Source organism: Sodiomyces alkalinus (assembly GCF_003711515.1).
Source record: "Sodiomyces alkalinus F11 unplaced genomic scaffold SODALscaffold_1, whole genome shotgun sequence".
Lineage (NCBI taxonomy): Eukaryota > Fungi > Ascomycota > Sordariomycetes > Glomerellales > Plectosphaerellaceae > Sodiomyces > Sodiomyces alkalinus.
In genome coordinates this window covers 3,255,185-3,277,220 of record NW_021167079.1, presented here as the reverse complement: position 1 = coordinate 3,277,220, position 22,036 = coordinate 3,255,185, and the positions used below count along the sequence as shown (strand labels likewise).

The 22,036-nt window shown below is 46.8% G+C and overlaps 6 protein-coding genes, 4 non-coding genes and 2 pseudogenes across 12 annotated transcripts; 9 read left to right on the top strand and 3 right to left on the bottom strand.

Annotated features, from left to right (window-relative positions):
• Window positions 1-128: 128 nt before the first annotated feature.
• On the bottom strand, window positions 129-1,775 carry SODALDRAFT_269814 (DnaJ and TPR domain-containing protein; the record flags this gene model as incomplete). The annotated part of the gene is made up of 2 exons (XM_028607685.1): window positions 129-716; window positions 789-1,775. The coding sequence occupies 2 exons, from the start codon at window positions 1,773-1,775 to the stop codon at window positions 129-131; spliced, it is 1,575 nt and encodes a 524-aa protein (XP_028470496.1).
• Window positions 1,776-2,893: 1,118 nt separating this feature from the next.
• Window positions 2,894-2,966, top strand: SODALDRAFT_t30. Its single transcript has one exon. It is a non-coding gene; the product is annotated as a tRNA-Lys (tRNA).
• Window positions 2,967-3,049: 83 nt separating this feature from the next.
• Window positions 3,050-3,120, top strand: SODALDRAFT_t31. Its single transcript has one exon. It is a non-coding gene; the product is annotated as a tRNA-Arg (tRNA).
• Window positions 3,121-3,171: 51 nt separating this feature from the next.
• SODALDRAFT_t32 lies at window positions 3,172-3,244 on the top strand (annotated as a pseudogene). Its single transcript has one exon. The product of its transcript is annotated as a tRNA-OTHER (tRNA).
• A 931-nt stretch (window positions 3,245-4,175) lies between these two features.
• Window positions 4,176-4,247, top strand: SODALDRAFT_t33. Its single transcript has one exon. It is a non-coding gene; the product is annotated as a tRNA-Val (tRNA).
• Window positions 4,248-4,249: 2 nt separating this feature from the next.
• SODALDRAFT_t34 lies at window positions 4,250-4,321 on the top strand. Its single transcript has one exon. It is a non-coding gene; the product is annotated as a tRNA-Sec (tRNA).
• Window positions 4,322-4,437: 116 nt separating this feature from the next.
• On the top strand, window positions 4,438-4,653 carry SODALDRAFT_269773 (ATPase, F0/V0 complex, subunit C; the record flags this gene model as incomplete). The annotated part of the gene is made up of 1 exon (XM_028607683.1): window positions 4,438-4,653. A coding segment is annotated over one exon (216 nt), but the record flags the coding sequence as incomplete, so codon positions are not given.
• A 2,219-nt stretch (window positions 4,654-6,872) lies between these two features.
• On the top strand, window positions 6,873-6,943 carry SODALDRAFT_t35 (annotated as a pseudogene). Its single transcript has one exon. The product of its transcript is annotated as a tRNA-OTHER (tRNA).
• A 458-nt stretch (window positions 6,944-7,401) lies between these two features.
• On the top strand, window positions 7,402-8,450 carry SODALDRAFT_326842 (meiotic chromosome segregation protein). Its single transcript, XM_028610278.1, has one exon. It carries the CDS (start codon window positions 7,503-7,505, stop codon window positions 8,418-8,420), a length of 918 nt encoding a protein of 305 aa, XP_028470494.1. The 5' UTR covers window positions 7,402-7,502; the 3' UTR covers window positions 8,421-8,450.
• Window positions 8,451-8,504: 54 nt separating this feature from the next.
• SODALDRAFT_304141 (hypothetical protein) lies at window positions 8,505-9,521 on the bottom strand (the record flags this gene model as incomplete). Its single annotated transcript, XM_028608972.1, has 2 exons — window positions 9,333-9,521; window positions 8,505-9,209 (listed from the first exon to the last, which is right to left on the bottom strand). Exons 1-2 carry the CDS (start codon window positions 9,396-9,398, stop codon window positions 8,505-8,507), a joined length of 771 nt encoding a protein of 256 aa, XP_028470493.1. The 5' UTR covers window positions 9,399-9,521.
• A 688-nt stretch (window positions 9,522-10,209) lies between these two features.
• Window positions 10,210-14,806, bottom strand: SODALDRAFT_20843 (hypothetical protein). The gene is made up of 2 exons (XM_028607257.1): window positions 14,802-14,806; window positions 10,210-14,593 (listed from the first exon to the last, which is right to left on the bottom strand). Exon 2 carries the CDS (start codon window positions 14,403-14,405, stop codon window positions 10,344-10,346), a length of 4,062 nt encoding a protein of 1,353 aa, XP_028470492.1. The 5' UTR covers window positions 14,406-14,593; window positions 14,802-14,806; the 3' UTR covers window positions 10,210-10,343.
• Window positions 14,807-16,335: 1,529 nt separating this feature from the next.
• Window positions 16,336-17,523, top strand: SODALDRAFT_354852 (hypothetical protein; the record flags this gene model as incomplete). The annotated part of the gene is made up of 6 exons (XM_028613764.1): window positions 16,336-16,451; window positions 16,551-16,630; window positions 16,692-16,944; window positions 17,016-17,095; window positions 17,239-17,283; window positions 17,330-17,523. 6 exons carry the CDS (start codon window positions 16,336-16,338, stop codon window positions 17,521-17,523), a joined length of 768 nt encoding a protein of 255 aa, XP_028470491.1.
• Between the last annotated feature and the right edge of the window lie 4,513 nt (window positions 17,524-22,036).

The window sequence follows — 22,036 nt, the reverse complement described above, 5'->3', positions numbered from 1 at the left end:
ACTCCGGAACTCCTCCCGCTTATAACCCCTCCCTATCCCGCAGCTTCTGAAGACCGCGGCCAGGGTGGGGGCTAGGAGAGTAGAGACGGGGCTCCCGAATGGCCATACGGGGTTTTGTAAATTTTTGCTTAAAACGGAAACCCGCCGAAACCACCGCCTCCTCCGCCAAAATGGAACTTGTACTGCTGCCCCCCTCCACCACCTTGTTGGAACATGAAGGGTGAACCGAAGGGATGTCCTTGTTGGAAAGGATGCCCCCGCTGCTCTGTATCGTTAGGGTCATCACCGTGGTCAAACCGAGCACGTAGTTCCGGATTACTGAGAACCTCGTACGCCTCGTTGATGGACGCCATCTTCTTTTCGGCTTCCTCCTTTGTCATGCGCTGCCTCACGGCCTTGTCAGGGTGATGTATTTTGGACAGCTTCCGGTAAGCCGACTTGATCTGACGGTCATCAGCATCATTAGGGACGCCGAGGACCTTGTAGTAATCCTTGGTTCTGCTGCGTTTGAGGGCCAACCTCGCTTTTTGTAGGAGTGGTTGGACCACATTTCGTTTGTCGGGTCTGCTGTCATCGAGCTTCTGTAGAGTCCGGACGGCATCCTCAAATTCTTCCCTATCCATCAAGTCCCGGGCTTGGTGGAGAAGGCCAAAGAAAGATTCTGGATTGAGGGTCAAAACATCGCCGCAGTATTGCTTGGTCTTCTTTCCATTCATCTGTCAGGGGAAAAAAAGTGAGCCAGCTGCAACCACCCAGTACATTGTGAAGGGAATGTGAGCCCGACTTACCTCGTAATAGCCTTCACACGCCATCTCTACCACCCTCATGTACAGATCAGAGGGCGCTCGCGAGGGGATAAACCCCTTCTGTCTTAAATCCTCCTCCTGGGCCGTGATGATGTTTATCAATCCAGGTTCTTGTGCAGTATCGATGAGCAGCTTGACGCCTGTCATAGGTTGGTTCTTTTCAAAAGCTTTGCTGACTTTGCCGAGAATTTTGTCAATTGTTTTTTGCTGCTTGAGCAGTTTTTTACAGGGCTTCGAATCCGGATCCGAGTGCAGACACTTTTTGGCCTGCGTCATGCCAGCATCCAGGTTACCCAGACCGTAAAAGGTTGTCGCAGACACAGTGAGGTGAGGGGCGACATCGCCCGGTCGTAGCTGTAAGACGTACTGTAGATCGCCCAGGCCCTCTTCTATTTCGCCGCGAGCAAATCGACAGCGCGACCGCATGTCACGCAGGGAGAGTGCTCGGTTCGCCATCATCAAGGCCTCCCCAGCATGGTGAACACAAGCCTCGTAATCCCCGGCCTTCTCAGCAGCCTTCGCTAGATGAGCCTCGCTCTCCGCTTGGTCGAGAGCCGCCATCTCAGCCGAGGAGGCATCCTTGTTCGCCAGCACATAATGCTCCCTCGCGCCAACCCAATCTGCGTTTCGCGACTTGATCTTGGCAAGCTGGACGTGGGCTCCCTCGAATCCAGGTTTGAGTGTCAGAACCCTGTTGAAGTCCTCCGTCGCTTGCGATGTTCGACCAAGAGAAAGGTAGGTCGTGGCACGCTTGAAGAGAGAAAGGTAATTGGACGGGTCACGAGCTATAGCAGCATCGTAAAACAGCAATGCGTCGCTAGTCTCACCCCTAGAGAGGTGAGTCTGTGCAGAGTCGAGAAGGGCGGAAACGGGTATATCGGCTGGAATGTTGTCTGCAGAGAGGGCCGATACGAAGGACACAGAAATAAGCCCCGCAGCTAGCGCAAAGGTTGAGGCCTTCACCATCATGATATGAAAAGGGATATATAGAAATAACGAACTGGGGAGAGAGAACAAGCAAAGGACGGGAAGGGACACGATGATAGGGCTATCGACGGCGTGTCGAGTAGTAAACTACAGTTTACCAGGACGTGATTATTGTGGGTGGAAGTTTCCCGTAGTCGAGTGTAGCTATGATTTAGTGAACAGGGTGTCCCCTTCGTGGTATTCTTAAAAGAACATTCATGCCTCTATAACATAAGCTATAGGCCTGCTTTTGTATGTCTATAGACCACATGAAAAGTTGAAAAGCTGTCCTTACTATTCGGGTGGGGCGCATCGCATTGCATGCCTAAGGTACAATTGTATAGGTACCTACCTAAGTATCCACGTGTTATCGTATGGGCACACGGACCACGACGTGGTCCCCCCTAAAATAATCCCCGCTAAGTATTACCGTAAACTAATTATCAGCTAAGAAACCCTCCTGGAAGACTAGCCCCTTAGAGCCAGGACCCTAAAGGAAATTATGTAAGCTATAAACGCTATAACCACCCGATATAATACTGTAGCGGCACGGAAGCTACCTAGCGGAGATATCTACCTTACCTTTACTAAAAGAGTATAGTAGTAGGCTACCCACGAAGAATAATAGGTTAAGAAGGCCTTTAGTAAATAAGTTACCCGAACCATATATACTTATCCTATACTCGCTAAGGCTATCCGTTAGGAGGTCCTTAATATACTATCTGAAGAAAACCTACTAGTATCCTTATAAGACACGAATCCTAAGGTAAAAATCCTCCGCGTATAATAGCGAGTACTATCAGATAAAGCGTAGTCAAAATCGTCACAAAATAGGTCAAAATTGATTAAGGCAATTATATATAATTATAACTGTCTTAGACCGTTAGGGAAATGCTACTACCGTATTTTATATAGTGCAGATTCTGTAAGCGTCTACCCGGATTATACTCTTAATAATCCGGCCTATTACGTAACCGAAAAGACTATAATCTATTCGATATACCCCCTAATTACCCTAAACGTTAGATAGGCGATTAAAGCTATTCGTAATCGGTAGATAATTTAAAGTAGATATCTGCTAATTAGTTATAACAAAACATTATGTATAAAATTTTTTATTAGGGACTTTAGTATCAAGGTTAATACGTATGACTTTTAATCATTATAATATTGGTTCGAATCCATTAGGTCCTATTCTATAATAATATATATAATTATAGAATTTATAGTAATAGATTGGTTTATATAAAAAAAGATTGTGAAGAAAAAATTTATTAGCGATTATAATTTAATGGTAAAATCGCCGTCTTCTACACGGAATTTGTTGGTTCGAGTCCGACTAATCGTAAGAGGTAAAATATGTATTGTTATATAAAATATAGTAATAATAATAATAATTGAATTAGTAACTTAATTGGTAAAGGATTTTCTTGTCACGAAAATAGATATCGGTTCGATGCCGGTCTAATTCGTAAATTTTTATTGTATTTTTCTAATAAGAAAAAGTAAGTATATTTAAATATAATAAAAAGGAAAGGTTGTCATCGGTAAGGCAAGCATTTTGCTATATTGTGTACGTTAGTACCTGGGTGTTCGACTCACCTTCTTTCCGTAATTATTACTATAAATATAACTAACGTTGGTTATATACCACTTAAAAATCTTCCCTTGTAGGGTAATTATATCTAAAATTTTAATAACAAATTTATTTATTATAGATAAAATGTATACTAGTGGATTTAAAACAGGAGCTTTAGATATTATATCTTTATTTATAATATTATATGGAATTTCTGTCATAGTAAGTAGAAATCCTATAGTTTCTGTGTTATTTTTAGTAGGATTATTTGGAGGAATGTCTTTATATTTAATATTATTAGATTTAAATTTTATAGGATTTTTATACCTAATCGTGTATTTAGGTGCTGTTTCTATCTTATTCTTATTTATTTTAATGTTAATTAATATTAGAGTTAGTGAATTATAAAGTAATACTAAAAATAGTATACCTTTAGCTTTAATTATTACTATATTCTTTAACTATTCAATATGTCAAATATTACCTTATGATTTAGCAATTTTAAATAATAATAATAATTATATAAATAATATTATTTATTACATATCCTTAAATAAACAAGAAACTATAAATAATAACAAAATAATAAATGTAAATAATGATTTATTTTTTGCTTTAAGTAACACTTGAGATGGTAATTTAATAGATATAAGTCATATATCTAGTATAGGAAATATTTTATATACTGTTAATAATATGTGATTAATATTAGTTAGTTTTATTTTATTAATAGTAATGATAGATGCTATATTGATAATAAAAAAATCAAGTAAAAGTTTATCATAGTTAGTTTAATTAATTACATATTTCAAAATAATTAAATAAAGAAATTAGCTTAGCGGTAGAGCAGCCGTTTTACACACGGAAGGTTAAGTGTTCAAATCACGTATTTCTTAAAAGGAAAATACTTTAACTGGCAAAACATTAAGCTTCAACCTTAAAGTACTTGGTTCAAATCCGAGTTTTCCTGATATAAAAAATATATAATAATTTAAGTAATTATAGAATTCATACACATATAATGTTTGTGTGAATCCATCAAAAATATTATATAATTGAGTATATATTGTAAATTTTATGATTTAAGCAGCAAAAATAATAGGAACAGGTTTAGTAACTATAGGTTTAATTGGAGCAGGTGTAGGAATAGGAGTAGTATTTGGAGCATTGATTTTAGGAGTAGCTAGAAATCCTTCATTAAGAGGTCAATTATTCTCTTATGCTATATTAGGATTTGCTTTTTCAGAAGCTATAGGTTTATTTACACTTATGATGGCTTTCTTGCTATTATATATAGCATAATTTTCTTTTATCTTATATGGATAAATTATGTTAATAATTTAAGCAGTATATAATGACTATATTATTATTTAAAAGTTTTAATTTAGATGCACCTACTGCTTAAGGTATTTATTTCCAAGATAGTACGAGTCCTTAAATAGAAGGATTAGTTGAATTACATGATAATATTATGTATTATTTAGTATTAATTTTATTTGTAGTAGGTTAAGTACTATTTTCTATAGTTAGATACTTTATAGAAAATAAATCACCTATAGCACACAAATATTTAAATCATAGTACTTTAATAGAATTAATATGAACTATAACCCCAGCTGTTATATTAATATTAATAGCTTTCCCTTCATTTAAATTATTATATTTAATGGATGAAGTTAATGATCCTTCAATGACAATTACAGTAGAAGGTCATCAATGATACTGAAGTTATCAATATCCTGATTTCTTAGATTTAAATGATGAAATTATAGAATTTGATTCATACATAGTACTAGAATCAGATTTAGAAGAAGATGGATTAAGAATGTTAGAAGTAGATAATAGAGTAGTTCTACCTGAAGAAATATATCTAAGATTTATTATAATATCTGGAGATATTATATATTCTTTTGTTATACCTGCTTTAGGTATAAAATATAATACTTATCCTGGTAGATTAAATTAAGTATCTACTATTCTTAATAGACCAGGAACTTATTATGGATAATGTTCTGAAATCTGTGGAATTTTACACTCTTCTATGCTAATAGCTATAAATAGGGTAATATTGCAATTTTTTTTAGAATGGTTGCTAATAGTATAGGTAATATAATACTAGATATAATATCTATACTATCGGCCACCGCTCCTCCTAAAGAAAATTTAAAAGAGAGCTTTACTACTAAATTTAAGACTAGATTAAGAAAAGATATAAAATTAAAACCTTTTACTTATAGTAGTTTTAAAAAAGTTAGTTTTATAAATTATATAGGATAGAGAAGATCTTTTAGTGCGTTAAGTCTATTATAAGTACTAGAAGGGGGTTCAAATAATGGTGGTAGTTCTAGCTAAAATACTACCGGAGGACAAAATAATAATCTTCCTACTTATAATAATGAAGTCCCTAATGTAACAGATTCTCCTATATCTGGCATATCAGATATAGAAATGCAAGATACAGATTCAAATAAGAAAGTACTTTATTTAACTCCTGAAGAAAGAGCTATAGCTTAGGCGGCCTAATCTTCTAAACCTAATCCAAATACTTATGGAGAAGATAGTTCAGATAATAAATTATCTAATTCTGAGGATTATTGATTTAGTACTCCTTCTGATACTGGATCTCTAAATATACTACCAGGTTATCGTAGAGTTACCGAAGAAGAAAAGCCTAAAGATGGATTTAAGAGTCCTCCTTCTCTAAATTCGGAAGAATTAAACACTGTAACATCGCAATGAATACGGAACAGCGCTCTTAATCGTTCTGTACAATCGCAAAATACAGAAAATGATTCTAATCGTCCTCCTGTTCTAATCTTGAATGATAATACAAATAATAGTAATAATAATCGTTCTGTAGATCCATGAAATAACCCAGATAATTGAAAACCTGTTAATACAAATAGTAATCCTGCTAATACAAATAGTAATCCTGCTAATACAAATAGTAATCCTTTTGTAGACTCTAATCCAGAGAATATAAAACCTATTAATGAAGATAATATTCGTCCTTCTATAGAAAAGGAAGATTCAAAAAATGTAGAAATGCAAGATAAAGATAATGTAGAATCGAAAGATAAAGTAGGACCTAAATCTAGTGATTTTTATCTAAGTAGTGATGTAAATATCTATGATGTAACTCCCCCTCGTGACATAAAAAAAAGATCGCGTGATTCGGACTCCGATGAGGAAAAAGAATCAAAACGTTTAAAACCAGATCGTAATAATAATAACGATGATGATAATAATAACAACGGCGGAACTTCTAGTGGCTTTGGTGGATGATCAGGTGGTTCTAATTCAGGTAATGCTTCTGGTTCTAATAGTACTTCTTTAAAAGCCATGATTGATAATATTAATATATTATTATATGGACCGGAAAAAGAAGAAGATTATTTATCTCCTATAGATTTTGTTCTTGAACAAGAAGATTCGAAGGATTTATCGTTCTTAGATTATCTTATTGATGATCTAATTTAACTCTACTAAATAGTAGTTAAGCTTATTATTTTTAAGCTTAAAGGGTATTATCTTAAAGGTAAAGAGTAGTATTACGGCTGCTGAGTTATGAGTTCAAGTCTCATATACCCTTCATAAAATTTGGTTATTCTATGAGAATGCTATAAGAATGCTATAAGAATGCTATAAGAATGCTATAAGAATGCCATAAGAATGCTATGAGAGTGGATTTCCTTAACCGTAGCCTATGACCTACCCTATCCAGAGTTGTTTAGTCGTCTTAGCCCCTGACCCTGAACATAACTTTTCTTCTCCCCCCCCCCGCCCTCTCTCTCTCCTTTGAAAGAGGCCAAGCAGTCTTTTACCTTGATTCAACAACCGAGTTCAGCAGTAGCTTACTGGGTAGCTTCGAGGATGGATAATAAAAGTGTTCGGGACAATTGACAACAGTTCGACTCTAAAACCCCCAATAGTCTTGCAATCTTGCCAAAATGTGACCGTAAGTGGAGTGTCAGAGGTGTTAGTCCACTATAGATCACCCCTAGTCCATCACCACATGCACTTACGCCGATTATATATCACCACCCACCCAGCAGCCCAGGTGCGGGGTCTTAACGACGTCCATCCTGGAACATCACCTTGAATTCAGTTCTTCGTTGCTCTTCAACATTGCCATTCAGACTCATATGATAATGTCTATTTCGGAGAAAGATGCATCCCAACTCCTTCAGGACCGCCCACCCATCCCTCCTCCTGTGCCAGCTTACCTCTCCAAGACGGGATCGGCCCTGACGGTCGACAAGACCCTCTACAACACCATCCAAGGTGCGCCGCGGGTGCTTACTGAAGAATTCACCATCCCCATACGATCAGGCCAGGCATGGAAAGCAGACGCAGGGTCCATCATCCGGATCAGCACCCCCGCGGGATCTCAAGTCGGCGACCTAAACATCTGGAACGCCTACAACCCACGCGAGCGCTTCTGGGCGTCCCGCACCCGCCAGCTCCACTCCACCCACCTAACAACCCACGACAGGCTCTGGTCCACCCTCCCTTACATGCGTCCCCTGCTGACCATCCTCCACGACTCCCTCTCCTGGTACGGCCGAGACGAGCACGGCGGCCGGGTGCACGACCTCCTCGGCACGCGCTGCGACCCGTACATCAACTCCATCCTCGCCGGCGGCGGCGCGTCGTACGACTTCCACTGCCACTCTAACCTCACGCGCGCCGTGCTCCCCCACGGCCTCGACGAGCGCGACGTACACGACGTCATCAACTTGTTCCAGGTCACCGGGTTGGACGGGCAAGGCCGCTACTTTATGAACCCTTGCCCGGCCACGGCTGGCGATGCCATCGAGTTCCTCGCCGAGACGGATGTCCTCATGGCCCTGAGCACGTGTCCTGGGGGGGGCTTGTCGCTGTGGGGGTTCGGGGCTGAGAGCGAAAAGGAGATGGTCAAGTGCTGCAGGCCTTTGAAAGTGGAGGTGTTCCGGCTGGAGGATCCCTCGTTGCTTGTACGGGGAGGGCGGAAGCCGGCTGAGGTGGCGCCGTATAAGGGGGTGCATGGCATGATTGTGCCGAGGGGGGAGGAGGTTCGAGAGAGTTGATCATGGCCAGGCTTGGTTTTGTCTCACAGAGTATAAGTATAATATATATATATATATATATATGTACGCCTCGCATCAGATTACTCACTCAATATCCTTCACCATCCACATCGTGCCCACCTTCTCGCCCCCTTCTCTCACTCGAAAGCCGACCTTTTCATAAAAGGGGACGACCTTTCCGTTATCCCCAGCAACCCCGATCCAAATCCCCTTCTTATACACCCTCGTCCCACCACTCTTCTCACGGTCCGCAGCCTTCACACTCTCAACAAACGCCTCAATCAACTTCCTCCCCCACCCCTTCCCCTGCCACGGCCCAAGCAGGTCAATATGCATCGTCGCGCCATACGTCTCCCAAAGCACTTCCGTCCCCCGCAAAACCGCCACCTCGGCATCGTACGCCAACTGCCGCAACGCAACCTCATTCACCTCCACCCCGGTCCCGTCACCAGACTCACCGCCGCCACCACCACTACCACCACCATCAGCCCTCGGCGCCATCCACGGCGCTTTCTCCCCCGCTTCCACCTCCGGCCGCGGTCCAACCTCCCCACCCCCACCCCGCGGGCCCAGCAGCACCTCATCCAGGTACCGCGCGTAGTTCTCGGCCCGCGCAAAGGCCTCCACGTCGGGACACCCGATGCAATATCCCACTGCGCGGCCCGTCCCGTCGTCCAGGACGAGACACGTCGACGGCGAGAGGTGCGTGTACGGATGCGTCCAGATGTAGGGCGCCAGCCGCCGCGCGTGCGGGGTGTCGTGGAGCGATGGGGGGAGTGTCTCACGGCACTACGAGAGACATGGAAAAAGAAAAGGTCAGCTTCATGTTCGCTTTTTGGGGGGACTTCGGCCGCGAGAGGCATGTAGAGCGAGCACCTGCACATGTGCCAGGGGATCGGATCCGAAACGTACAATGTGCGCCGTGGCGTCAAAGTCTTTGGACTCGTACGGACGGATGAACGCATGTGCCATTGTCATATATGCTCGCAGCTCGGGGCGATGATGCTGATGAGATGTGGGGTCTTGTCCGTGATGTGGTTGGAGTAAAGAGTTAATTTGATGCGAGGCCTTGATGATGAACCATTGAACTCCTGATGGCTGGGGTATCGATGGCCTGTTTAACATGAATAGACTCGGCGTGTTTATTATCCGTATATGACAGCCCATTCACACAGCCCACGGTCCACGGCCCGATATCTCCCCTCGCCTTGTTGCACCTCATTCCCCAAAGTCAACACTGTCAAATCCCCAACGTCCCCTGTTCGTCCATAGACCGACCGCTAGGCATAAGCGGGAAGGCGTCGGCAACTTTCATGGATACGTGCACCAAATCATATGTGGCTTGCGGCACTATATTGCTGAGCTGACACTAGCCACGGGGAACAGTATTCCCCCATCCGGCAACGACCAGCAGATTCAGTAGTGATCCAAATTATTTTATACTGTTTGTCCCCTTGTGCAGGTGTTCATAAAAGCTGCAATGAAGGTAATGTACTGTAGACTTGGTGGTATAGTGCTAAGAAAGACAGAGGAGAATATAGAGAAGGAGGCAAAGAAGGAAAAAGAAGGGTGAAATATAGTATCAAAAAAGGGGTCAAGACCGTCCCAACATCCCCGACCAAGTCGACTGTTCCAGGCAGCCAAATATACCTGCATGTGCTGACTCCTGCTTGCACGAGCCAGACGCCAGGTCTCCCGCCAGAATCCGTCTGTGTTGATGCATGTTTGTTATCCGCTGGGCCTCCACTTCCTCGTAGGTTGATGGAATAAAGACAATATAAGCACATATGCTTGAGAAAAGAAAAGAAAAAAGGAAAAAGAAAGGAAAACGAAAAAAAAAAACCCATGAACCGCCAAAACGCCATTTGCCGGTTCGAAACATTCTTACTCGGTGTGAGGAGAGCGCCCCGACGACTTATCTGGCTAGATCATGCCGCCCGGCATGCGGGGACTGTTCATGGGTGGCGTCGAGAGAGGCGGCGGTGCCGCCCGGACGCCGCCCCCGAATTGCGCCTGGCGAGCCTTCACGTTCATCGTGCCCATCTCACTGGGCGACTTGCGTAGCTTCCTCCGCTCACGCACCGGCGCATCCTCGTCGTCACTGTGCGAAAAGGCGCTGTTCCGATCTGATTCCCCGGGAACGAGACTGGGGGGAGCTAAGCCTAGACCGTGCTCGTCGGGACTCCGTTGACTGGGGCCCGTCATGTTGCGCCTCCTGGGGTTGAGCGGAGGCAACGGTGGCGCGTGCGTTGACGACGTTTCCGCAGCTGCCGACCCATCGAGGTTGGGGTTCGAAGCAGAGCTTCCAAGTGTACCGCTGCCTGCGCGCACCCGATGTTGCTCCTCAGGAAGATTGACGGTGGGAACGCGTGATGTACTCGAAACAAACGTGGGCTCCGAAATATCCCGCTTTCTGACCGTCCTCCGCATAGGGTCGTCGACACGCTGCGTTGTGTTGCCGTAGACGTCTAGGTTAGGCGTAGGAGGCGCAGAGGGCCGGCGGGATGACGGCCCAAGCGTCGTCGGTGTGCCAGCTCCCGAATGCGTCACGTACGGCGATGGCATAGGGGAGATTGGCGATATCGGGGATGCTTGGCCTGATTCGTGCACACGCGGTTGGAGTTGCCCTCTCAGATTCCCCGACACCGAGCGATCGAAATAGCCCGACGGGGCACCGGGAAGAGGTCCAGATGGTGCCTGCCCAGGAGAAGGGTGTTGTGCAGCATGATATCCGGGTGAAGGCATCAAGGGAGACCGTCTGATATCGGTGCCCGGCAACCCCGGTGATCGTGTCATGAGCCTTGGCTGAGGCTGAGCGCCGTTCGGAGACAGCCCGTCGTACGGCGCCGCCGGGTTCCGAAGTGCCGGGGGCCGACTGCGGGATCGACTGCCGGCGCTATTCTCGGAACCACTCCTATCGCGCTGCTGCGTCTGAGATGGCGGCCGCGACCCGTTGCGTCTGGCCTCTTCGCTCGGGACTCGATACTGGTAGTTCATGGAAGACGGTGGTGGCCTCCGCTCGCGCGAAGGAGATTGCTGCGCCAAACGTTGATGCTCATGGGCCGACGGCGCCGGGGGCTGGCCTGACGGTAAAGGCTGGGGAGGCGACTGCACTGGCGATGGAGTCGGGGAATCTCCAGGCGCTCCAGGAGCTTGGCCAGCCAGTGCACCAGGCTGCTGGCGACGTTGCCTGATTTCCGCCTCCTTCAGTCTCTGGAGCTCTCTCCTCGCCTGTCGGAAAGCCCGCAGTCCTGCATGCATCCCCTCGCTCTTCTCTTCCTCGATTTCCCGCCGTTCCCACGCCGGTGGAGCCTCGGGATGCTGTTCCGCCTGGGGGTCATGCTGTGCCCGGAGTTGAGTCTCGGCCTGCGTCTGGGGTTGGGTCTGAGGTTGGGTTGAGGTCGGAGGCTGGGGCTGGGTCGGAGGCTGGCTCTGGGGCTGGGCCTGAGGCGGGGACGGCGGCTTGGACTCCGGTTCGACCGGGGCGCCCTCGGCCTCCTCGTACATCGGGGACAGAAGATCCCTCTCCAATTCGAAACTGCGCTTGTTGGGACTTGGGGAGCTGCTCATCGTGGCCAAGCCGATGCCAAGCATCTTCATCGCCTTGGTAGACTGGCATTGCTCGAGCTCACGCTCAGGCTCACGCTCGCGCTCAGGGTCGCGGCTGCGGCTGCCGTCGACCAAAGAACCGCGACTCGACTTGGTCCTGAGCAGGTTTAGCGCGTTCGGCCGGGAGGGATGTCCCTGCCCGTCGCGGGTTTCTGGTGGTTGAGGCGATACCGACCGGCTATCCAACCCCACGTAGGACGTCAGTCGTTCCCGCACCCGCCGTGCGCCATCCGCCAAGTGCTTTGCAAAGTCTTCGTTCTCTCTATCAGTGTCGCTCCCTGCGCCCGGTTGTGGCGTCGCGGCAGGTGATGGTCTCGCCGACTCGTCGAGGCGTTCTTGAATCGCCTTGAGCTTTGTTTCCAGTTGGGCTTCGTGTCCTGCAAGAGATGCCTGTGGCTGGGACGGTTGTGAATCTGATGGGCGAGTCGGAGCATCCCAATCGGCCTTGGCATCTTGGGACATATAGGCGTCGTAGAATGTCCTAGCGCTATCTGAGGTCGGGAAGCCGTACACCGAGGACGCGTCACTGTCGGAGCGCAGGTGCTGGCGGACGATGCCGCTCAGACCGGAGGCGGGACCAAGGGTTGGCGAGTCCACGGGAGACCTGTGATCAGGCGCCTTCGCATCAACTTTCTCCGAAGCGGATGACGACTCTTCTGGTGCGTTGGACGAGTGCAACAATAGGGGAGCAGGCCGAGATGGTTCTCGGAAAGCAGGATGATCCAGATCGGAAGGGCGCGGCCGGTTGGACTGCGAAGACGACGACGACGTGCCATTTCGCGACAAAGGCGGCCTGCGAGGTGGGTCATCTCGCTCGGCCTCCACACCATGCACGCTATCGCAAGATGCGCCCGTCTCCTCCTCCGTGACGGTGAGTTCGGTGTGCACGGCGGGGGAATCCGCCCTGTCGAGAGGTTGCCGGTACACTGATGACGAGGAACGCGAGCGCACCGTATTAGTATAGGAGGTTGTAGACTCGGCGCGGAAACGATTCGTAGGGGTTTCTCGTCCTTGTTGGAGCTGGATCTGTTTTTGCGCGTATTTCGCTTCATCGTATGCATGCGCGGGCTTCTGGAAGATACCGAGGGCGCTCGCCTTTCCGCGATCATTTGGTTGGGTTTGGAGGGGACTCGTCTCCTCAGCTTCGCTGACGGGAGGACTGAGGGGAGGGGCGCTGCTGGACGAGCACGAGGGCTTGTTCTCAGCACCACCGCTGGGGATCCGAATGCCGAGGTCCATGGTTCCCAAGGATGACCCTGTCGTGGGAGGGCTCATAGAACGCATATTCGGGACGCTGCTTTTGCCTACCAAGACTTTCTTGTCCCCGAAACGTTCGGTGAAAAGATTGTGATTGGTCGTCGGCGAGGGGCCACTGGATAGCTCAGGCGTCCGGGCACCAAAGTGGCGGGGTCGGGACAGGGTGTCGATTCTCGAGAGGGCGGATGATTGCTGTTCCTGTAAGTCGTTCATCAGGCCAGTCTCGTAGAGCCGCCTCGTCCTGGTAACGGTTCGTTCCAATGCCGGAGTGCCAGTGGCCGAGTTGGAGGTCGGTGCGGATTGCCAGTCCTTGACGGAGGGTGTTGGTTGGGAAGTGATGGAGGTTGCTGCTGTGGAGTCCCGATTGGCGGATGGGGCGGACGATGTCGTCGAGTTGGTCTCGCGCTTCCTATTGTAGTGGACGGGGTGGGGAGATTCGCTGCGAGGGACGTCCGAACCCAAGGTGGGCTGCTCATCCTGGTCATGGCGCTTTCCCTGCGTGTCCGGTTCATCCTGTTCGGCCTGCCATGACTTGGCCTTCTCGGCTTGCCGCCAACGCTGAAAGGAAGACACGGCGACGTCGTCCTCGTAGAGAGCCTTGCCCCGCAAGACGCCGTCGCCATTTTTCCCGGCAGGAATTTTGTAGATCTTTTGCCGACCGCCAAACAGATTGTTACCTTCGGTGGGTTTGGCACGGTCCAGGACGCTCCCTGACGTCGAACCGTCAGAGGAGTGGAACGAATCTATCCGAGCGTAAGGCGGTTTCGACCGGATTGACTCTACCTCGGCGATATCCCCCAGTCCAAAGCCGAAGTCCAACCTCGATTGGCGCTTAGGGAAGAGGACACTATCGTCGCTGGCTTTCCCAATTTTCGTGGTCGGGTCGTCCTGTTCCTTGAGCATAGAGAAGCGTGCTGAGAGTCCGGTCATCAGCAAACTGGTTCGGAAGTCATCGTTGGACGGCAATGCCGTGCTAAGGTCGATCTCCTTCTTGGGTTCCTCCTCCTGTGTTTTCTTGCTCTTGCCGAACAACCTGAAGGGTGTAGAGGATTCCGAGTCATGGGATGGACGTGGGGCCGAGTCGTCCTTGGCCTTCTTCTTCGTCCGGAAGCGATTCATGGTGACGATATGGTGGCCAAGTGGATGGCCCAATTCGCTTGATGATTGTAGAGTTGAAGAAAATGAGAAAGTCGGGATGGCAACGTAGGTGGGCAGTATTGCTCACTCAAATGTCGTCAAGGCAATCGTTACATCGGACAAACGAAGAGAGATTCTAGGGACGTAAAAGGCTCGTTACTCGAATAGGCCTGTGAATATGCGAGTTAGCAGCGGCGTCGGGGTTCGAACGACTGATGAGTTCGGAGCCGGCCACGGATGGTTAAACTTTTAAGCCATGCGTCCTCAATGTAGAGTGAATTTCATTTGGTCTATAAGCCGGAGACTCCGACCATGGCAATGCAGATGCTCGTCTTGAACGTCCCGAACGGCGTGAACTTGGGAATGTGGGCAACGTACCTCGCTGTGCTCTTGGCGGCCCTCGAAAATATTCCAGCAAACCTCGCCGAACTCGGTTGCGCGGCAGTTCGATGTTCAACGAGGGGCAAGTAGAGTCGACGAGTCCTGAAAGATTTTTTTCCCCTTTACGAGCTCAAGCAGCTTAAAAGTTGATACCGAAAAGAGACCGACGAATTGTGTGTTGCCCGACGATGTTGGATGGCAACTCAAAAAAAAAATCGAAGGGAAATGGGCGAGATAAAGATGTCGGCTCTTGCGTCGAGAAAAGGAAAGGCACAAGGTCCAGGGCTCAGCGAATGGAAGATGCCGTATGACATAGAAAGGCCCAATGATTTCCTGCACAATGGACTGGGGACCGAGAATGGTGCGGTCCTGGCGGTCGAACTGGAGGAACAAAGTTGAGTTCCCTGGACTTTCTTGAGCGAATGAATGATCGAAGACGAGATTCAGCGAGCGGACTCGTAGATGTATGTCTCGAAGGCGGCAGTAGTAGGGATGGATGGGATTCGGTTGTTCGTATATGCCTAGGCAAGGGGGATATCAGGGAAGCTCGACTCGACGATAGGTTGACAGAGCCCGCGACGTGCCTCGGACGTCGCTAAATTCCAAAGAAGAAAACCGGTGGACGGTGGAAAAGAATGGTAGCAAACGCAGTCTGTGATACAGGTCGCGAAACACACGAAGGAAAAGAAAGAAAAGAGTGATGCTTGGTTTTTTTCCCCCTCCCTTTCCCTCTGGGTCGGACAATTCGGTTCACTGGACAGGAAGCGGAGGAGAACGAACGAATGAATGGTGGGTGCACAACGGTGGAAGAACGAACCAACAAACCAGGAAAATGAAGGAGAGGAAGACGGCAGAGGAGACGGACGCCTAGTCGCATGGTGTGTGTGTCAGTGTCAGGGGTGGGAATGAGAGTCTCGTTGTCCACCTGGTACTGGTACCAAGTCAATGGCTGCGAATTTAATAGCAACGGTTCGTACAGGTACAGCTGGGCTGTCCTGTGCGCAGATAGCGGGACCTTTTTACCCCTGAGAGATTGGAGTGGGCTAGGGTAATGGGCCAGGCACAACCGAGAACCTGCAGGCACCTGCGGGGACACCCTGCACCTGAGACAGGGGTTGTCATCAAGGGGGAGGTGATTCAACGGGGCATGTCAGGGACGGACCAATCAGAACTCTTTCCGTTGGATATTGAGTAATCGTACCATGGCTAGGGGGGTTAAGAGAGAGGGGAACGGGGTGGGCCCAGTCGACGACGGGAAAGGTCACTGCCTCTCCGTACGTAAGCAGTCAAGGCTGCAGTTTCGAGTCGTGATGTCAGACAAAGAAAACCACTGACAGCGACAGCAGGAACGACTCGACCACTGGCCTGGTATCCATGTACGGATAAGGGAAGAACAAGGAGTGATATATTCGTACCTTAGATTGGAATGGGAATGACCGTCGTTACAGCCGGCTTCTCTTCCTCCTTACCGTTTGCCTTTTCGTAACGCGGAGGCTGCACGCTCGTACGAAGACGGGAGCTTTTCATTGGCATGAGGCATTCCTTAGGATGCAAAATCCCCTATCCAAAGGCACCCGCGGGACTGTCATATGCCGCGCCGCGATTCGACATCGGAAACTCCATTTGCGATAGCATGGGCAATATGTTGTATTGATCTCCCTGTGCCTCTCCACGCCGCTTCCGGAGTACAAGTATCCCCACTCCCTTCAAACGGACCTTGAACTTTTTTTCTCTTCTTCTTTCTAGTTCCAAGTCAACCATCGAGCCGATGCTCCAAAGCCTTTGGAAGCTTGCTGCATCATCTTATGGCCTGAGCAAAAGCGGCAGTAGAACAAACCCCCGTGAAACCCTCAGTCGATTGCTAATTGCTCATTGCTCAATGCCCAGGCAGCCCCGTCCTCACAATTCCCCAGCTTTTGTCCACAGGGCATAACGACATTACTGCCGGCAGCCATGCCGTCTCCCACAGTTCGTGCCGTGCACCCCTACCCAAACGGCCCGTCCGTTCGATACCAACTGCGGCGCTGTGGTCATCCCGTTTGCTCCCTTTCCTGTCGACTCCCGACATGCCGTGGCCTGCGATCTACGAGACGTCGATGTTCACATTCCGCAAATTGCACCACATGGCATATATTTATTTGTCTTGTTTCCCAGAAGGTGAAGGGCTCGCGATGCACAAGCCCCTATCAGGTTTGGTCACGACCATGCCAGGTCCGGGACTCTGCTCATGCTACGTAACACGTCTCTTACCAAGCATCCGCCATATCAGGGCCATGAAATGACCCGAGATCGTATCACGGGATGACAGAAGCAAATCGATTGCTGGGTGTGGTCGCGAGTCATTTCTGTACCAGCCCTCATATTTCTTTTGCCCTCCTTTCCCTATCTTTCTGAACTGCTAAGCATCTCACTTTACCTGTCAGAATGCGGGTAGGCGAGTTGACCGACCGATGTTTCGAGATGGCGACGAGGACTAAACGTTGCACTCTTACCCATAAAGCTATATGCCGTGGTCGTTCCAATAGCAGCCGTCGGAATCCGATTTGAGGCCCAGGGTGGTTTTGTCACAAGCGGCCCGCAGCCTCGTCGATGGTCCCAATGGCTTCCTTCCCACGCCCACGTTCTCTTGACAACCTACGCAATTGACGACCGACACAATTATCTTCGCCTGATAGATATCACCGGCCCGGGGTTTGGGACACTTGGCACCGCCTTATAACTTCTTAGATGACATGAGTCCGTAAAGTAGGCGGGGTCGTGGCATATATGGTTGTCTACCTAGGCGTTGGCTGAGCTACGCCTTATCTCGGTCATGGTCTAACGGTTCGTCGGTCATTTCAGTCGACCAGTCTTAATTACGTGGCCTAATATTTCGTACTACGTCGGTAATTATTAGGTGCCACCTCTTTGTAACTGAGTAATAAACGAGCAGTTGCGAATCCTCCCCGGGAGCAGACGAGAGGAAGGCAGAAAAGAAAATTGAAAAGGAAAAAGGAAAAGGAAAATGAAAATGAAAATCCAGGTACCTACCTAGGTACCAAGCCGACAGATTAGTTCTTATACCTCTTTCTATAGCCACCCCCATCATAGTGTAGACCCCTGCAGCTCTGTCGCGAAGTTCCGCCGCTAAAGTTATATAGTGAAGACGCTGTTCCTAACGCCTTCCCCTTTGTAATCAATGGACGAAGGGCCTGAAATCTGAAATCCACGAAGTGATTCCCCTTAGAAGTACCCTATGTATTGGTAGCAACGAAGTACCCATTTGCAGGTGCTAAGGACGATTTGTCGTATAGGCACACGGACTACGATATAGTCCCTAGGGGATCCATGCCTGACTAAAGGCTTCGAATCTCGGGGACCTCGGGTATCCGGATATAACAAAGGAGGATACCGGAAAAGACCGGATAGGATCCAAATAACATAGTGCCCATAACAGAGTCTTCACCACCTAAGTTAAGGGCATAAAAGACCCACATAGATATAACTTAACATAATACACACACACAAGATTTCTGCTCTATCAAGTTGATTATACAAGTGCTATTTTGACGTGCAACACGATTTACTTCATCGTTCATCATTAAGGCCCCGTTCGACAATTTCAACGACTTATTAACGTTTTTCTAAAATTTTGTGTAAGATATAAACGTAGCTAAGACGCTACTATAGCACTAGGCCGAACCTTCTATATACCCTTTTATATAGTTATAAAGTTATTATATCGGGTAAATATTAAACCGATCTGGAGTACAGGGTTAGATATTTTAAATATAAAGTCGTTACTATTTTACTACTATAGATTATCGTAGCGACTCCTATCTATATTTGTATAGCGGGCTTAGGTTCTATTAGCGTGGAGTAGGTTATACAATAGTCTCTCGGTAATATACCTAACCCTAGATCCGGGGATATCGCGTCATAAATATAAGATATTAAATAGTAGGCCTTCGTTTAAAAGAAGGATACTATCGATTCCGACCCCTTTAACGACGATAAAGTATCTAAAGACAATATAAATACCAAGAGAACCACTTTAACAGACTGCTTAGCGTTTTAATTTAATATCTCCTTCTTCGGTAAATTATCAGGTGCCTGCAGTAGTGGTTATAATAGGTCCTAAGTATAAACCTATCGGGGTCTAGCCGCCCTCGGTCTAAGACCCCTCGAGGCATAAATAAAGCAGTTATTATATAGTAAACGGAATAGCCCCTTAAAGTAAATAGAGTAGCCCTTAAGGAAGTAAATAAAGTAATCCTCGAGGAGTAGCAAAGCGTAGTCTTAAGGAGCGAAGGAGCCTCCCCTTAGAAGAGGCAGGCCAGCGATTAATCTGAATCTTTAGTTATACCTATATTCTAATCCTATCGTGAATCTATCTAGTTCCTTACCTAACCCTACCTTTTTACTTTTTACGACTACGTATTTAATATTTTAATCGCTCTACCCTCTAAGGGCGCGAAGACCGTTAAGAAGAGTCACTAAGATATCTAACTATCACGAAATAAATAATCCCACCTTCGATTTTAATAAGGCTACTAGTTAGTTTAAGCGACAGCTCCGCGATAACAAGACCGCTTTTATAGAAGACGCTCCCCACGATAAGGGAAATAACGGGAACACGCCGGGAACTGACACGGCTCCTATATCTACCCCAGTACCGGTACCTATCCCTGCCCCTATACCTATACTTATCCCTATTGCTATCCCCGTTCCCCCTAAGATTACGACCACGACGTGATAGGCGAACGATCCTAATCTACCCCCGCACATAAACGTTAACCTAGCCACGCTAATAGATAAATAACTAAATAAACGCGTTAAGTGGATAAAGGCATAGAACTACCGTAAGCGTAAGCTTGCTTACCTTACTAAGCTCGAGGCGGATACTATTACCGCTACTACTACCGCCGCCGCCGCTATTAACCCTAACCTGGTTAGCACTACCCACTATCGTATAGCTAAGCCTTAACGCCGTGTTGTAACCCTAGTAGGTTTCTAGTATAATCACGACGTGTCTATAACGATATCTATACAAGGATCCGCTATATAGGCTAAGTTTAATTTTCCTCTACCTAAATAGGATAGTATATCCTAGTCTAAGTATCGTATATTTATCTAGGACATAAATTAACGGTTCGACCTAGATTCTTAATCCTTCCCCACGGACGCTACAAAGAACTATTTCGTTATATTATACTTCCCCTACTGCCTTAAGGAACGCTAGCAGGCTAAACTACGATATAAATACGATAGCGACTCTAATAGGGTTAACTAGGCCGCTTTATAAGCCTAGCTATTCTATTAGGTCGACGATAATAACACCCGCCTAAAAGAGGTAGCGGTATAGATCTAGAGCGAATTTATTTTATCCTGAAGAGAGGGAGAGACCTACGCTAAGTTTATATAATAGTAGGAGGCCTTAAAGTCAGAACTCCCGGGCGAACTTCTAGACTAATAGAGAATTTAGATAGTGCTAATAAGAGTCCTCCTACCTATTCGGGACTATATAGTGTTTATAGGGGTTCCTAAGAATTACTAAGACTTTGCCCCGGTGTTATAGCCGGCCGCCTAATATAGACTAACCCTATAGGTATACTGGTGTATATCCCACGGGACGGCCCTAGACGGGGGATAGCACAGGGTGACTTGGGGAGTTACGTGCTAAGTCACGTGTCACCAGGTACGGAGGTACTTAGTATACCGTCCGGGACGGACTAGGGTCGATTACTCCGACGAAGTGACTAATAAGTAATCGGTCACGATAGAATCACCTAGGCATACCGACCACGTAAGGAATAGTTACTACGGGTAAGGAGGCACTATCACTATATAAACCAGAATATCCTAGGTCTTACTTCTACTAGAGAATAAGATATCGATTAATCTAAGTCTTTACCTGGACTATTAGTCTACGCTCGACTCTACCTTATAAAGAAGACGCCTAGTCTTTATAACGTAACTACGACTAGATACTACGAATAATAGTTACTGCTCTTTAGTTAATATCCTCTTTTTATTTTAAACTAAAACCCCGACGCTAATCCCTTATCGTCCGCTATACTATAGAGGACCGGAAGCCGTCGTAATATTTTAATCGATCCTGTTCGGTAAGCTGACCTTGATAGCTAATAAGCAGTACGCCCGAAGCAGAAGCTACTTCGCCTAAGAAAGAAGAAGTCACTTTATCTGAAGAAGAATCATTGTCTGAAGAATCTAGTTCCTCCGACGAAGAGGAAGCACTAGAATAACCTTAATAAGACGACGAAGTAGCTAGTAACCACTCTTCTAATATATCGAATAATAACCGTACCACGAACGCTATAAGCACCGCGACGCCTACCACTACTACTAGAGGAAGTAACGACCTTTAGCAGATTCGCGATATAATTACTTAGCTTTAGGGGGAGAATACGACCCTAAGAGCTTAGTTAAACTATCCTAGAATCAGGGCTAAGTATAGATACCCTATACCCCCTAAGTACGACGGGACTCGGGGATAGCTTTAGAGCTTTATTACTTAGCTTAAAGGCTACCTCCTATTCTACTAGGATAGTATCCGTACGGAAGAAACTAAGGTACTCTATACCGCGGCACTCCTTACGGGAGATACGTATAAATAGTTCGAGTCTATCTATAAAGACTACCTAGAGAATATAGGAATAGAGATCCTAAGGAAGCCCGGGACCACGGTAATCTTCGAGAACTTCGACGTATTTATTAAGAGACTTAATACTATCTTCGGCTAGCCCGATAAGGAATAAGTCGCGGCCGAACGACTAAGCTAGCTATATTAGACTAAGTTAGCTACGGACTATACTATAAGATTCTAGTAAATCTCGTTAAAGCTTAGCTACCCGGATAAGCCCCTTATAGATCGGTACTACTAAGGACTTAAGGAAGAAGTAAAGGACGAACTATACTAATTAGACCGATCTAAGATATTTAGCGAATATACCGCGATAGTAATTCGTATCGATAACCGGAACTATAAATAACGCTATTAGAAGAAGTATTAAATAAGCGTTCTATTCTATACGGCTAATTCGAAAAAAAAATAATCATACCCACGCTAGCTCGGAAACACCTTATATAGATACTATAATAGACCTATAGAGCTCGATAATATTAACCGATAGAGCGATAAGCAGGGTAAAAGGGATATAATAAGAGTTAAGTGTTATAACTATAATAGGCTAGGTCACTACGCACGCGACTATTATAAGCCTAAGAAAGAA

Coding starts and splice junctions, on each gene's coding strand:
- SODALDRAFT_20843 (XM_028607257.1), bottom strand. CDS start 14,405: ATGAATCGCTTCCGGACGAAGAAGAAGGCCAAGGACGACTCGGCCCCA.
- SODALDRAFT_326842 (XM_028610278.1), top strand. CDS start 7,503: ATGTCTATTTCGGAGAAAGATGCATCCCAACTCCTTCAGGACCGCCCA.